General features: G+C 36.8%; 1 protein-coding gene across 1 annotated transcript in view; it reads right to left on the bottom strand.

Annotated features, from left to right (window-relative positions):
* The window catches only part of Tbc1d4 (TBC1 domain family, member 4), a gene marked incomplete in the record, with an annotated part of 174,688 nt that overhangs the window by 8,836 nt on the left and 148,706 nt on the right, over window positions 1–17,146 (bottom strand). Inside the window, 6 exon segments of the mRNA XM_005374179.2 lie at window positions 1,233–1,392; window positions 3,969–4,213; window positions 6,694–6,852; window positions 10,086–10,244; window positions 13,071–13,280; window positions 15,446–15,606. Coding sequence (XP_005374236.2) covers window positions 1,233–1,392; window positions 3,969–4,213; window positions 6,694–6,852; window positions 10,086–10,244; window positions 13,071–13,280; window positions 15,446–15,606 — 1,094 coding nt within the window.

Below are 17,146 nucleotides of genomic sequence, written 5' to 3'. Positions count from 1 at the left end.
CCCAGCTGGAGAAGTCCCTGGGCCGCTCAGTCCGGATCTCCTCTCTTCCGCCACAGCGACTCAGTCTGTAATGTCCGCGGGGTCTTTGTTCTTGCGTCCTGCTCTCCTGGATTGGATGGGGCCTACCTGGCTCTGTGTGTGCGTTTCAGCTGGGAATCGTGGTGGTATGCGTCCAGCGCAAACTCGGACCCAGGAGCCCTGCCACTCCCTGAGAACTCGCTGTCTGGGCGCAAGGCGCGGGGGCGCTCTAGTATTTTCATTGAGTTCTATTTTATTTCATTTTTTAAATGCTGGTCATAACTTACAAGTGGACCAATACTTAAACAGAAAGCTCCAGTTTAGCAAAAGCATAGTTGTAAACAGATATTGATGACTTTCATCACAGCTAGCAAATAGATGAGCAGAATAAAAAAAAAAACTTGAAGCTACTGACCGAGATCCCAAACATCATTAGAACAAACTTTTAGTGAAGAGTTATTTTTCTTGCCTTTTAAAAGACAGACTTAGAGAAACCGAACTAAAGATTTGTAAACAGATTTAGGGACCCCATTTGGTGCATAAACCATGTCATGCTTCCTTCTTCCCAGTTTCCAGGACCATAATCAGAACAAGATAGTTCCTCAATAACTTCCTCTGCCTATGTTTAATGTTTTCCCATGAGCCACCCAGTTTTAGAGGTGACAACCACCCCTGAATAGGCACAAAAGAAGTGTCAGTAAACCAAGAAATACGAATCTAAGTTACTGTGTTAGTCACCAAAAGTCAGACTGAGATATACAATTAGAAGTAACATGAATAGGTCTCTCCATTGACCCAGTTAGACAGCATGCTTCTCTGTGTTTTGAACCCATGTTCAAGACAACAGTGGGAAAAGAACAAAAGAACCAAAATAGAGATATGAAGATGTATACAACAATCAGAGTAACTATCTGGAGTATGGCCCTCATCCATATTTTTAAAACTATATTCTAATTTTTAAGCAAAAATAAAAATAAGAACGCCATACAGTTTACTCAAACACAGGAGTCTGTTTTTTTCTATTGAATCTTAATCTTACTTAAGACTGATACAGTTTTAAATTACTAGCAGAATAGAACCAAGTACATACATTTAATTTTACTAGCAATTTGCTATTCTGTGTAACACATGATAAAACAGTTGGGGTACCACAGGGCTAGAAGTATATTTCCTGCAATAAATAATACTTAATTGTACTAGTAAGAGTCTCTTACCAAAAACTCTGGCTACAAATCCCAATGGAAACTGAGAGGCAAACAGTGTGAGGAACCAAGGGGCGGCATAAAGACTGGGGCTGATCTCATTCTCTTCAAGATGATTGTAGAGCTCTCTATGGTAGTCATGGAGGAGCCGGGACAGCTGGTACATTTGAATCTAAAGTTAATTTGGGGAAGAAAAATAAAATATTGTGCATTTTTAAGTATGCATGAAATACACTAACTTAAATTTTATTATTCTAATAAATAATAACAATCCACATATATTCGATAAGTAGTAACAGTATTATGACTTTATTTTCATTATGATTTTAAAGTTGATATTCAAGTCCCAGTTCACCCAACTGAGTTTATAAAGCAAGTCATTCTAAGTATATCTAAGTCTCTTGAGTAAGGTTTTCTATCATGATTGAGTATAATGGATATACATGGAAAAAATACTTTCCCTCTTGAAGAGGGCATTGCTTTTAGAATTTAATCTGAACTCTCCTGGTCTCAATTGTAAAGACCCTATATGTTCTGTGCAAAAGCAAAGCTTGACTCTATTTTCATGGCTCAGAATCTGATTCAATGATAGAGTTCTAACTAAGTCCCATCACACAAGCTGCATTGCTAAGATGGAATGGAGGTTAAGAATGTCCCAGGGCCAGAAGCTTGAGATGTTTCTTCTGATATCCAAGTTATTCCAGCAACATGTTTGTCATGACAAAGGTGATTAAAATAGTGCAGCTCTTTCTGAATATTTCTAGAATTAGAAGGAAAAAATATTTCATTTGGCCACTAGGTAAATTACTAGCATTTCAAAAGAGATTTTAAAGACATGTGATATCTTTAAATTCTTCTGCCTGTGACACTAAACATAAAGCAACAGTAAATAATAAACAAATCTGTGGATTGTGCATTAATTTAAACTTTTATCCACACAATAAATGGATGAGTGGTGGTTCTGTGTTCAATGATATAAGTTTGACATTTTGGTGTGACATGTAGACAATGTTTTCTGAAATCCAGAATAATTTCTTTCACAAGAAGAAATCCTTAAAACATCCCCCTTCCATAGGGAGCACTATGAAAATGTCTACAAGTAATCTAATATATTTTGAATTCAGCAATTGTTTCCTAAGTAAAAATGAGGTGACTCCTTTGGGGAAATAAATCATAAAGTACTATACATACAGCAAATTATGTTTAATTGTTATCTACACCATATACATTTGGAAATGAACCTTCCACAGAAACTATAAAAAGACGAAATCAAAGAGCCACAGCAATCTTAGCTACAAAATAAGCAGCTTATCTGAAGTCAAACATGTTTTTTTTAATGAAATTAATATCTCAATAAGTCATATTAAAAAATCATACGTTTCCCTTAGGTCATTTATAACTCATCTATCAGCAGAAGAATTAGTGTTTTGGAAACTTAAACCAAGTATAATTAGCAGAGAAAAAATAAAGGCATCCTAATTTTCTTGGACAATTGTGATCATAACAAAGAAGCAATAGTGTTTAGTATTTTTTTAAAGGATCTTACTTTACACCTCCCTCCCAACACCCATCTTCTAAGCTTGGGACTGAGGACATTTCTTCCATCAAGGTCTATTTGGGCAGATGAAGGAAAAAACATTCACGCTTCCTTTAAGGGAAGCTTTAATAATAAAATCCTATTTGTTAAAAATGAGTGATCTCCAATTATTCTTTATCAGTAACATGGTAAATCTCCAGATGGAAGAGACAGAAGTCAAGGAAGATGCAGAGATGAGAAGGGAGGAGAACAGAAGATGGGGAAAGAGAAGACCAATGAGGTCAGAGGGATCAGAAGACCCAAAACATGATAAAACATAAATATCTGAAGTTGATAGGGAACTTAACCTCATTTTACAGATAAGGTAAATGAAAGAGAAAGTCTGGAGTATGCAAGCTCCCCACTAGCGAAACAAGAAATCCAACAAGGAATCCTATCAAGAAAATCCAAGCCCAGTGGAATAGGCATTTATGCACACTTTTGAAAGTTGTATTGATTGGAACAAAATACTAATTTCTTATTCTGGAAATGAAAAGGGTTTATATCTCACTTTATAAAAAATGAAGATCTATCTACTCTCTTAAAATAAGGTCCCATAAGATCTCTTTTTGTCTATGATATAATCAAACACTATTCACAGGTACTTTTCCATTCTTTGGAAATGAAATTATTTTCAGTACTGGGGATTGAAGCGAGGATGTTCACTCTGAGCTGATTCTCTAGCATCTCCCCCTTTTTATCTTTAGACAAAGTCTTCCTAAGTCTCTACGTTGCCCAGAATAAGCTTGAACTTGTGATTCTCCCACTTCAGCCTCCCAAAATGCTGGGATTACAGGCGTGCACCACCAGGTCTGGCTCCCATTCTTTGAAATTCTAATGACAGCGATGAAATTATTGCTTCTGAAAACCAGAGTTAAGTCCTTACAATGATGCCAATGAAATACAAGCAAATTTTTTAGGAAAAAAGTTAAAGATAAAACATTCCATAGTCATAATCTGAGCTGTTAACAGACCAGTGAATACTCATCAGCTAGCTACCAAATCACTGCAATTATGTATCCTGTGGAACACGCCCTGTGCATTCCTAAGCAAACTAAAACATACCCATAAGATATTAACTCCAAACTCCTTTCATTGTGAACTGCAACTCAGAAGAAGGCTGGTTGCTGGTAAGAGCTTCCTGAGTTCCTCACGAAAAGCCATCCCCTCACCTGGAGTGACGTCATGTCCGGTCTGTACTGCTTGCGGAAGCCTAGGTCATACATGAGGAATTTCAGCATTTCAAAGGCTTGCTCTTCACTCATGTGCAGAAGCAGGACTCCAGCCACAAAACTGATTCCTTGACAGTAGCCCACTTCTTTGTCCAACAAAGAATACGCTTTCAGAAGGTTAAAAAGAGATAGCTGCCCTGCCCCAAGCTGTACTGAAAAGTAAGGGTGAGTAGGAAATGTCCTTCCTGCAAAGGAAAAGTACAGAAAAGTTTTTTCAGATGCTTTGATGCTTTGGAGATCAGAGTGAAAACACAATTCATGCAATTCAGTGAGCTCTAGGAATAAGTAAACACTTTCTCCCAAATGAGTAATTTGAGTAAGTGTTACTTGGAGTATCCATTTAAGAGTTAATCAAACAATCTCTCTCTAGCTCGAGCTCTAGCTTATCAACTCTTAGATGCCAGGTTACTACCCTAACTCCACATATATGATACAAGGGCAAATAATTTTTGCTAGTCAATACTTCTTCCTAGCAAAACAATAAAATAGAATCCACAAACATATCCAGGAGAGATCATAGGAGATTAGAACATAAAATTTATCCTGACTATAGTTCAAGGCAAGTTTTAAATTCATACAAAGAACACCCTCTAACTGAAATCAGAATTCTATCAGAGGTACCATGTGGTTTAAAAAGTCTTGGTTGTCCATAAAGACATTTATCCCTGCTTTTCTTATAATATGACTGGAAAGACTTTCTAGTTTTTGTTTTGCTTTGTGTTGAGTCTATCATTTAGGAAATATTCTTTTCCAAATATCTTCTGGTGTCAGCTCCTTAAAATACTTCCATAAACCATGCAGACCCCTTTTCTTTTCTGAACATATCCCAAAAGGTCATATATATGTCCAATGAGAGCAAGGAAAGTAAAAAGTTGAGCTGATTTCAAATAAATTCCCCTGTAAAATTTACCTCTGAGTATAAAGTTACAAGAGAGATGCCAGCTAGCAAATGAACTCAGTCCTGCATTCCTGAAAAGCTGGCACTGAACACTGAAACAGAGCAGGCTTCTCCACCACGGCTATATATACTGGTCTGGGACTTCCTTCGTAGCACACATCAAATGACTATGAAATGATTGCTCGTGTCGGTTAGAATTTGCAAGAATGCCAAATTTTAAAATGTTTTCTACCACATATGCTTGAAAGTGATTTTTTTTTCCAGGAACTGATAAGATTAAGTGTGCAGAGTAAGGGAAAGAAATAAGAAAAATAACAAGAATATGCTGCAGAAACACAGATGGCTACAAAAGAAGTGAACTAAGCAATTTTTTAAAGTATCATTTTACTTTCTATCTTAAAAGTTTTGCTAAAGAAAGCTATAAATCCACTGCCTATCCAAGAAATTGAGTCTAGCTCCATTTCTGCCTCACTGACCTGTCCCTGAAAATTGATCTCATCATCTGTTATTACTAGGAGATGTGGGTTAATCCTGATTGCAACCCCTCAGTCGTGGTTGTAAACACTGACTTATGGTCATGAATCTACAACAATGCAAGGGACACTAGGAACTGATTAGTCTGGAGTCCCCACCTAACAGAGAAGGTTAAGAGGCAGAAGCAAAGCAATTCATCTCAGACCACAGTTAGTGGGAAAATCAGGACAAGAACTCTGGTGTTCAGTTTCTCTATAAAATTTCCATTTTAATTCTAGTGGGCCCAGAAAGGATTTAATTGAGCTAGGCTCTTTCCCAACAAAAGCCACTTGCTATCCAAAATGAACAGAAGTACAAACTCAGGTTTGGTCAGTGATATTTTTATAAATCCTAACATAAGATTATGCCAAATCTAAAGCAATCCCCCATTTCCCCTTAGGGCTTAAGTAACGTATCGAGCCATTTGAAACGTATCACAACTTTCAGTACTCATGAAATAGTCAAATAACAACATGTAGGTATTTTAAAATAATAAAGTATATATGATAATATGTTAGAGAAAAATAGACAATATGATTGTTTAAACTATTCCAGTCTTATTTTCCATAAGTTATATGAAATTCAGCATTACAAAGACTGCTTTATTTGCTGAAACTGGAAATCCTCCCCCAGGTAGAAGTACTCATTCATCAGCAGTGAGACAGGCAGTGTTTATGATTTCCACAACATTACCATTTATTGTATTGCTTTTTTTCTGGGGTCTAAAAAGTGACCCCCTCCTTTCTTTTTGTAGAGAGTGGGCTAGGTCCACCTGGCACTGGTGACATGTACATCTGTACGCTTCCCAGAAGCACCCAACCACTCCTGGAGCCAGAGGTAGGCAACTATTGTATCACTCATGAAAAGCTAGCTAAAGGTTTGCTTTTATCAATATGTGCAAGAATTCTTAATACATCTTTGTTCAAGTTTCTGGTCCATTTTACCCATTTTAACTTATCCCAATATCAGCACTGATTAAGACATAGTTGTCCATCCCAAACAAAAGTCATTTGTTCAAAATACAGTATCTGAGCACCCCATAATATGACCTTCATAGTGAGGCAGTTATAAGACAATTCTTTTTTCAGAAAGTTTTGGGGTGAAAACTTCATTTTATACTCAGGCATCTGTGTGCCTTCAATCAGATAGAAGGCCAGCAGCTCTGCAGTTACCCACAGATCCTCTCCTCATTGCCACCCAACAAAAACAAAACACTTGTTTACTTGCGTCAGTGATAGTCAAGGACAGACATACCCAAATCCACAAGAATCGCATGCTGCTGAGCAGTGAGCTGCTTTAGGAGTTCCTTGTAGGATGTGTCAGGAGGTTGGTGCTTATTAGGCAGTCTGTGTCTCAGACGGTATTGTAAAGCTAGGAACTGCCAAATTTCTCCTCGTCGACTTTTGGGAACTCCTACAATCAAAGAGATTAAAAACAAAGCAAAGAAAAAGAAAAAAAAGAGAGAGCAAGACCTTGAGCCCCAGAATAAAGCTGCTAAGTTGTAGCTGTGAACTATGTACTATCCTGCATACCATCCCCAGGTCACACAGTACAATGTCCAAGTTTAATTCTATGGCTCCTGACATCTTGTGAATGAAAGCCTCCAAATAATGATAATAATAACAGCCATGTTAGCAATAACATCAACCAACAGAGACTGACCACTTAAGAAAAGACTTATTAAGATTTTTTTTCACTACTGAGCATTGTCATTCACAAAGAGGAAAATGCTATGAGGTAGCCAATTACTAGTAGTACCACTTTACAGATGGGAAAGTTGTTGCAGAAAAACATGAAGTGGTTTGCACAGGTTCACCCAGCTAGTAAGTGGTAGTATAGAATCAGAACTCCAAAAGTCTGGTTGCAGAAGCCAAATCCTGAAATCTCAAAATTTATTACTGCCTAACGTTACCTTTCATTTGGCTTGAAGACAGCAACAAATGCTAATCCTCACATTATAATTTCTAAGTGTTTGTCATCCGTAAGTAATTTTGTAAAAAGACTACTTAAAAACCATTCCTATATGGTCATAAAAGGATAAGATAATAAAAGCAGTAAACACAGAAAGAAGGGATAACTGAAGCATTCCAAAACTGCATTCAGCCATTATAAAGAAATACTTGGCACTTATAATGAAATATTAACTCTACTAAGCTTAAAATTCAAGCATATCAGTTGAAAGTATGCTAAAACTATGTTTTTATGTGAACAGACAGGAAGTAGGTGGGAAGGACAAAAATTTAATCCTACATTGTATAGATAACTTTGTTTTACTCACTAAGAGTTTTCAGTTCATTAAACAGGGGCCGAACAGGTTCATTACTGCAGCTGGTTAAAGGAAGGTTTAAAGGCAGTAATCTTTTCTGACTGCAATCCTAGTGTTTGCAAAATGTAAAAGTATTACTGCCCAGCAGGTAAAGCTGAGGCTTGACCTAATGTATAAACCTCCCACCACAATACAGGTCTCCTTGCCTTTGCTAGCCTCATTCTCTGCTGTATTCCAAATACTGTGGTTATTTTCACTTCTCAAATTTCTTGCTCCTGCTGTGGTTGCCTTTCTGGAATTCCAAGCTCTCCCATTTTATGGCCCAGACTATTATTATTCATCTTTTATGGATAAGCCTGAGCGCTACCTTTTCTGCTGAAATGTTCACTATCACCTCTAAGAAGAATCCTTTTTCACATACAATTTGATGCCTATTGTAATATTGCCATGGTGGCTTACATTTGACTCTAGACTGTATGCTTGTCTATCTTCCCCACTGTGGATGTTGAGTTCCTTGGAAACAGAGAGCACACTTTCATCTCTGAAGGATGAAATCCAAGAATATATCTTGCTGCTTAAAAGTTTGTTGAATTAGTGAATGAATAACAGCAGATAAAATGTCACTTTTACAGAATAACTTTCATTAGCCAATTAATAAATCATTGTTAATTTGAGTGGGCTGTTTCACTACCTATGCAACAACAATTGTACAAAAAGTTAACTCATGTTAATTAAATAAACATTAATTGGGCCTCCAGTATGTAATGGAGCACCGAGATGGTACCGAGGCTATCTTGTCTCAGAGAGATGCATAAATCCATTTTCAGGAAAATCAGTCTAATTCATCCACCCACCCACCCACCCACCCATCCATCCACCCATCCATGCATCCATCCAACAAATAACTTGTGCAACATACTACCTTGGTAGCTAGCTGTGCAGTAGTAGAGCAAGAAAAACACTAAAAAATATACACATCAATATAATATTACAAATTAGGATAAGTACAATTGATTGTGAGAACGAGTGACAAAGCAAAACCTATTTATTTTGCTTGTGAGGACCAGGGATGGTGCTCTGAGGAAATAATAGAATTTGAACTGAGACCTATGAGAGAACAGAATTTTCTAGGCTGAGTGTCGGCAACAATCACTTCAGGAAGAGGGTTTTGTGAAGAACCTAAGAGGCACAGAGGGAAGGGAGAGAAAAAGAGGAGTAAGAAGCAGAGGGAATGGAAAAGAAGAGAAACAGCACGAAGGGAGAGAGGTAAGGAAGGAAGAAGCATCAAAGGAGGGCTGGAACACTCCAGCGAAGAACTACCCTGGGGCACAGTGGCACCCAAAGTAGTTCAAAGTACAAAGCTGAAGCAGAAATGTGATCAGAGAGATGGAAGGAGAGATCAGGGAGGCCTTGCGCGCATGTGAGAAGGTTAAACTGTACCTATAAGGAAAAGGAACATGAGCACCCCTAAAACATCTGTAAAAGTCAAACCAAAGAGTGGCGACACCTGCAGCTCACACACATTTCATTGGTCACTATTTTCTCTCCCAAATAACGCATTCAACAAAAATCTTTAGGATTTCCAAATATTTGAAGAGAAAGAACAAGATATCGGGCTTGTAAACATGGCATCTGACATAATAAATCAACAGCTTACCCATTATCACAGGCTTTTGAAACAAAATTATCAGATTTCTTTGGGTATTTTGCAATTTTTACTCTATACCCAGCTTATGCAAACCATGGGAGACTCTCATTTTAATTTCTTAAATCTGGGTCACATAAATTCCACACAAAAGATTCATATTTTTGTTTCCATTTTAAATTTTAAATGTTTAAATATCAAGCATTTAAGTGTCAGATAATAACACAAGAGTAAATACAATATAGTGACTATATAAAAATGGTTTTTCCAAAGTAAATGAAGGCAGAAGAAGATAGAGGGGAAAAATGATGCATCAGGTAATTCTGTATATGTAAATACATGTGGATATATGTACACATTCATATAAATATATAGAATCTAAATATGCACTTCTGACAAAATGATAGAAATGAATCAAGCTTGTAAGTACAAACTATTTTCATGGCAGTGATCAAAGATTTGTACCAAGCCATGCAGTTCTTCCTTGGTAAAAGCAGAAAACAGCTGGCTGAAGCAGGCAGGAGGGTCTGCAGAAAAGGGGTCTGCCACCTCTTCAGGAACTGTATCTCCACCAGCACCATTAGCAACCACATCACCAAAACACACCCAGAAACAAATTACTTTCCTTCTTTTTACAAGCAAAAACACATGACAAAATTGTCTGAGCTGCAAAAAACCAATGAATTCTCTGAAATTTTTTCTGAAAAAGAAAATTATTGAAATCTTCATGAATACCTTCTTTGAGAGTAATATGAATATCTTCCATATCACATCTGATTTTTGCTCTGCAGTTTAACAACTTCTTATCCCATGTTATTAAGACCTCCTTCTGACATACTCCAATCTCTTCATAGTCTAACTTCACTTTCCTGGACTGGAGTTCATCTCGTCTTGCTAAAAGACAAAACAAATTTAATAAGACCAATGTGTTTGAAAACAGTATTTTAAACATTTTACTATATTAATGCAATCATACTTAATAACTCTTAGGGATCAACCACTAAAATGAAAAACTTTTTTAAAAATTAGGACAATATAGAAGATCTAAATGACCTTAAGTCATTTTATATGACAGAATATATGCAATAATTTTCTAAGGAGGTACCCTATATCTTACACATAATAATTCTGCTAAGTATTAAAAAAAACCATATGGCTATGTCATAAACTTTAACTTTTTGACAAATATAATAGCCTCAGAAGTGACCGCTTACATCATTATAAACACCGTTAAAGTATTAATATTTCATATAGGACCTACGTAAGATGCTTCATGCTAACCTTGAAAAATATTTAACCATGCTAACCTCATCCATTTTTATATTTACAGAATTTCCCACACTGCCCTTACCAATATGCTTCACTGTTCCTTCTAATAATCTTTCCTTTTTCGCTTTTGGTGCTGGAGTTGGAATTCAATGCCCTGTGCATACCAAGCGCACACTCTACCACTGAGCTACAACCCCAGCCTGTATTTTCAATCATCTTAAAAATTCACTGTCACTGAAATTAACACTAATTCCACTTTTAAATAATACAGCACACTTTTTCATGTGATGAAAATGTTTAGAACTTTAGAAAAGGTTTATTAAAAGAACTGCCCACAAACCAATCACCATCTTGACTTGTATTTACACTGATTAATTGAGGACAAAGAGGAGAAGGAAACGCAGATACGTGCGCATACTTCCCTTCTTTCTTTAGGGTTCCCCTTACAGGACTCTCTCAGCATAAGCTTATGCCCTAACACTCCTTGAGCCTCCCTGGTCCCCTTACCTTCTGCAACACAAATCTCTGTTATGCTTCCAAAATCCTCGACAGCACAAAAGCAATAGCAAAACAAATGTTACTCTACTTAGTGTGTTTGAAACCAGTTCCAAAGGATTAAAATACTTCAAAAACAGTTCTTCAAGTAGGACAGCAAAAAATTCCTACTTATTAAAAGTCTAGATGTACTCAAAAAAGGAAGAGCACTACCAAAGTATTTCTCCTAGATACCACTAGATGGCTTTCTAACGCAGTTTAGCTTTGTTTCTCAATATATGCTTTATATGTCTCTATAATAACCATAAAATCTTTTTAAAGGGAGTAAGTTTACTAAAGCTAATAATAAACAATTCTGCATACAGCTTTACTAATGATTTGCTTCAAAGGGAGCAAAGCATATTTCCTTCTTTAGAACCTGGTCCACTGAAGACAATCTGAAATATCTACTTTATGCTACCATACGCCTTGAGGCTATCATGGTAAGAAGAGTTAATACTGTTCCTATCCTCAACTGCAAAGAACCCTAAAGAAATAATGATTATCTGCTTAGAATTTTAATAGGTTAAACTACTTCTGTCTTGGTTAGTTAAGTACAGAAGTATAAACAACTGATAAAGGTTTCTTCCAGTATATTCTAAACATCAGCTCTTTCCTTTCTTATACATTAAAATTATACAGTATGACTGACCTCCATGTAGACATATAGTCATTTCTATTAAAGCCATCTGTTTCTTTAACACCTATACCTGAAAAATAGGTGGCATATTCAGAAAAGCCCAAGAGCCAAGAAGAATAAACATAAGTCCCAGAACTTGTCCTGCTGGTCTGTCGCTGGCCTCAGGTTTAACTCTTTACCCTTTCTGAGCTACTCACTAAATACCGCAGGCTTTGGGATAAAGAATCCAGCTAAACAACTCCTAATGCATGTTCTCTTCAAATAGTCAATGATTATAAAACTAACCTTTGGTATTTAATATGATTTTTATTTTTACATACTCCCTACTGAAATATAATTTCATATTTTAGGTTTTTTTGTGAACCGGTAACCATACTTTTTCAACTATTTTTTCTGTTTATGAGTTAGTTCAAGATATAACCAACTGCTTAAAAATATAAATTCATTTCCTGCTGGAATTTCTGGAAACTTGAGTAAATATACAATTTGTCACGCAGAACTTTTAAGAGCCATGTCAATAACAATTAATTGAAGTTTTAATTTTAAAGAAAAGATTGATTTCTTAAGAGTACTTAACATTTATGGTCTTTATCTGCTAAAAAAAAACAGTAAGAACAAACACTTCCTTGCAAACTAAATATTGTTAACATTGATTTGAACAATAGGTGTAGTAACAAGAATCTTAACATAGATACTAAACTCAGAAATATGAATACCTATATTTAAAAAGCTTTTAGGAAGATAACAAAATAAAAGTCAGTAGGAGATCCTTAAAAGTCAAAGGATCCACTTAAGCAAAATAATTCATTTCACAGATCTAAAAAAACAAGGCCAGTTTGGTTAAGCTTTCATACATTGTTTTAGATTTTGGTACTGTCTAGGCGTCTTCCGTGGTTCTATCAATATTGTGGCAAACTGTAACATAAAAGGCTGAATACATTCTAAAGCATTTAGCATCAAAAACTTAGCAATCGCTACAAATTGCACAACAACTATTATAAATGATTTGATTATAAATTTATTGATGAATGATTTTTAAATAGAAAATTTATAAAACATTGACAAAAACTAGGAATTCTGATTTAATGACACATTTTTTATGATTAGTTGAAAAAGAAAATGCAAATAGATGAAACTGATCTTTCCCATGTCATAATCACTTCACAAAATGGAAATAAATAATTATCACCCACAGATAATCAAAGTTAAAGCATACACACAGTCCAAGAATAAGTGTGAGTTTGCATGTAGCATTCAGCTCTGTTTGAATAGCTAACCTTCAAGTTTCTGGTTTTCTTTTTCCATTCGTAGCAACAAGATTTGTTGATGTATTGCTTTTTTCCACAGACTCTTTAGTTCTTTTGATTTCTTTTTTTCTTCAACCTTTTCTGGGTCATCATCACTGGACAAGAATATAACCAGCGGTTCCTCCTCCATGGTGGGAGCGAGAGGGGACAGTGGCAAAAGCTCATTCCTGTCCAGTCCATCTGCAGTGAAGAAAACCGTGAGAGGCATTCCTTAGTAGTAACCCAGACTACAGAAGTTTTCTCTGGAATCAACACTCTCTCGTCTTAATTCTTCTACATTTAAAGGTGTTTACAAAGCCACTTTTCCAGTAACTATTAGTTTTGGGGACTAGTAAATTTACATAAATTCACTAAACTGAATTCCCCTTGTAGATTTCCCTCTTACAGTGAAACAAAAGCATATGTCATCTCACCACTTCTTCTTTCTACACCAAAAGACCTAGAAGAGGGCTGTTCCAAAATGAACTGGCCTTTCCAACACTTCCACAATTCATCTCCACATCTTCTGTGATTGTGCAAAGCACCCAACTGCACGGGTAGGTACAGTTTTTGTGATTTCCTTAGGATCCACGTCTACCAAGTGAGTCATCAGGGGGCAGCTGAGTAAGGCTCGGGCTTTCCTGGCTGAGCATCCAATGTCATTGCTCCCTCCCACTGCAAAGTCTTCTTAACTGATCTGGAGTTCATTCCTTCTCTACGCTGGGCCATTTCCCACATACCTCCAATTATTTTCCTATTCACAAACATGATCACATCTCTTAAAACTTCTCCATGACTGCTTCTAGCCCAGAGCACAAAGTGCAGGCTCCTGGGAGCCACAGAGAGATCCGTCCCACTCTGGCCTCACGTCCCTGCCCAGTCTCCCGTCTCACTCCCCACCTTCTACATTTAAAGGTGTTTACAAAGTCCTCTGACCCACGAAGTTCTCTTGCACAACTCTGAAACGTTGCTAAGATATGCATCCTCCTGTGATGAGTTTAAGTATTTAATTTTTTCTATGAAGCAGTTTCTGACTATCCCAGGCTGAGTTTCATCTTTAGTAATGCTAGTTGCGTTCTTTTTAGTTCTTTTTGTAATTCACCGACCTCTGCCCTTATTCTTATTTACCACCTCATGTTTTGTTGTCCTTTTCTAGCTTGTTGAGTTGACAGTACACTGGATTTTTGGCTCTCTTAGCTTTAGATGAATACATTTGTGGCTATGAAATGTTCTCTAAGTACAATGCGGTTGTGACATGCAGGGTATGGATCATCATACTTTGTTCTTTCTAGTTTCTAGGAGTAAGAAAAGTTTGAGAAAACATAAAATTTTTAAGTTGTCTTTTTTGTTTATGTTTTATTGTAATGCTAGGGATGAAACCCAGAGCCTTGTGTTGGCTCTGTAAGGACTCTACCACTGAAATACACCACACCCACCGCCCCCGCTGCTTGTTAATCCTTCCTTCCTTCCATCTGTCCATCCATCCCTCCTTCTATCCTTTCTGCCATCTTTCCCACTCCGATCAAAGAATATAGCAGACATCATCATTATTGTATGGACTATATTAAAATATCTTTTGGCCAAGTACATAATTAATTCTATGAATGTTTTATATATGCTAAAAATGGATGAATCTTCTCTCCAAAGGAAAAATTCTATATAAATATTAGATCAAGCTTGTTCCACTGTGCTACTCAAATATTTATTTATACAGTATTTAATTTTCCTATATTTAATTTTCAGAGAGGAATGTGTTAAAAACTCCCATGAGAACTACTGATTTTCCCCCTCAAAATCTTTTTAAGTATCAGGTCCTAGCTCTCAAGGGTACATAATAATGCATGTTCTCATCACTGTTATATCTTTTGGTTTAGATTATAGTCATCACTTTGGGTGTTTCTGCTCTAATTTCTAATACATTTAATAATTGAAGAAAGCTGCCATGCTCTTCCTTTTGGCTAATATTTACCAAGTGCAACATATGCAATTTTCATTGTTCAACATATCTATGTCACTTTCTTTTATATGTAACTTTTGCAAAAGATTGTATTCTGTATTGCTTCTCTAATAATGAAAAAAATCTGAATTTTTTCTAGCTCTACATAGTTCCCTATGCATTATGAAATAGGCCCAAAAATAGGTTTTGGAAACTCATTCATTTATTCATTCAACAAGCAGGTACTAAGGTACTGAATATCTAGTGTGTTCTAATGATACCTGAGAAGAAAACCAACCACAGCAGACACAGAAAGAGAAGTTGTGCTTTCCTATCTAATCTCTTAAACCTCTTTTGAATCAACCATTTCTATTCCATTCCCTAATTTGGACACAACCAGGAGAAATTCTTTAGTGGTTACCACACAGACCTTGGTGCTGCATTGCCGAGGGAGACTTATTCATGGGAGATGCAACCCGCAGGAAAATGCGCTGCCGCCAGGAAATTCTGCGAGGAGTGACAGGCGTTCCCCCAACATTCAACGACTCGTTGCTGCAGGTGGATGAGGTCCGTTTCCTCCCTTCTCCATCACTGCAGAATGCCAACGGACATTTAATTTGTAAGGAAAGTTGTGTAACACAGCCCTTCACAACCTAATGGTAGCACACAAGCCATTCACAAGTTCTGCCATGGGCAAGCACAAGGCGCAGGCGACACGGAGCAATGTGTCACTAACACATTGGTCCCCCAGGCCATCGCATCCTGGGAAAACTGCAATCCAGGCCACAAGCTCAGTCTTGCTAAGCTCACCTGTTTCTACTCATTCCTTAAGCAGTCCTGGTTCTAATCTGAAGAACAGAAGTACTTGTACTGAGTAGTGGAGGTTAGTTAAGTAATGAACTTGTACTTTGCCAAAGATGTAAAGTAACAGTTTGTTCTACACAATGTAAACAGTCCACAAAATGACCAGAAAGAGCTTTTCTTATAGCTGGCATAGACTAACCTGGTAAAGACAGTTTCTGTCTGCAACTTGTTATGATCTGTCTATAATTGTTAGCTATTAGTAGCTGGATCACAGCAAAAAATAACCTGAAAATATGCAGGACAGTCAACCCTGGGGTTATTGTTAGGAAAATTAAGGAGGAAAAAAGATTGTATAAGCTAAGTTAAAAAAAAAAAAATTAACCAGAATTCTTTTTTTTTTTTTTTTTTTTTTTTTTTTTTTTTTTTTTTTGGTTTTTCTCCGGTACCAGGAACTGAACTCACGACCTTGCACTTGCCAGGCAGGCACTTTGCCGCTGAGCTAAATCCCCAGCCCCAACCAGAATTCTTTACAGCAGAACTTCTTAAAGACTGTTTAATGCTGGCCTGCACTGGGACTCTCTATCAGGGAAATACTGTATAGAAATTCTTCAACTTAGTTCATACAATTGACTCTAGACTCATTAATCCCGATGTTTTTAAGGGAGTAGGGTATGCCACATCATTCAACTATAGTGCTTTGTAAAGCTCACATGTGAAAATACTGATCTGTTCTAAGAATCTCATTTCCTAAGAAAGACCATTCTAAATGATGCTAAGCCTATGTGCAATAAAAGGTCATTATGACTAGGATGGTTTAGATTTAAAATGTCCAGAGCCTCTCATGTGTTCCAAGGTGGAGTTTTCAAAGGGTGATTGGATCATGAGGGCTCTAACTTCATTCACAGATTAATCCATTGATTAGATCATCACCTGATGGAATTATTGGTAGGTAATAGAACTTAGGAAGTGAAGCCTAGTTAAAGGGATTGGGTCATAAAGTATAACCTTGGGGATTATATCTGACCCATGGCCCATTCCTTTCTGGGTCTTTCCCTCTGTCTCTGCTTCCTGATTGCCATTAGGTGAGCAATTTTCCTCTACCATGTCCTTCACCATGATATTTCTGCTTCACTATAAGCCTAGAAACCAATAAAGCCAAGTGACCATGAACTGAAACCTCTGAAACAGTGAGCCGGAATAAATCTGTCTTCTTCCCTTAAATTGATATTCTCAGGTATTTTGTCACAGTGACAGAACATTGACTCAAAGTTATTTTTGAGACCCAGGCTGTCTGCTGCTACAGAACATACAATAATTGTTGTTCTTA

The sequence above is a fragment of the Chinchilla lanigera genome, unplaced genomic scaffold, assembly GCF_000276665.1.
Source record: "Chinchilla lanigera isolate Chin_1 unplaced genomic scaffold, ChiLan1.0 scaffold00003, whole genome shotgun sequence".
Lineage (NCBI taxonomy): Eukaryota > Metazoa > Chordata > Mammalia > Rodentia > Chinchillidae > Chinchilla > Chinchilla lanigera.
This window is presented reverse-complemented; position numbering and strand designations above follow the sequence as displayed.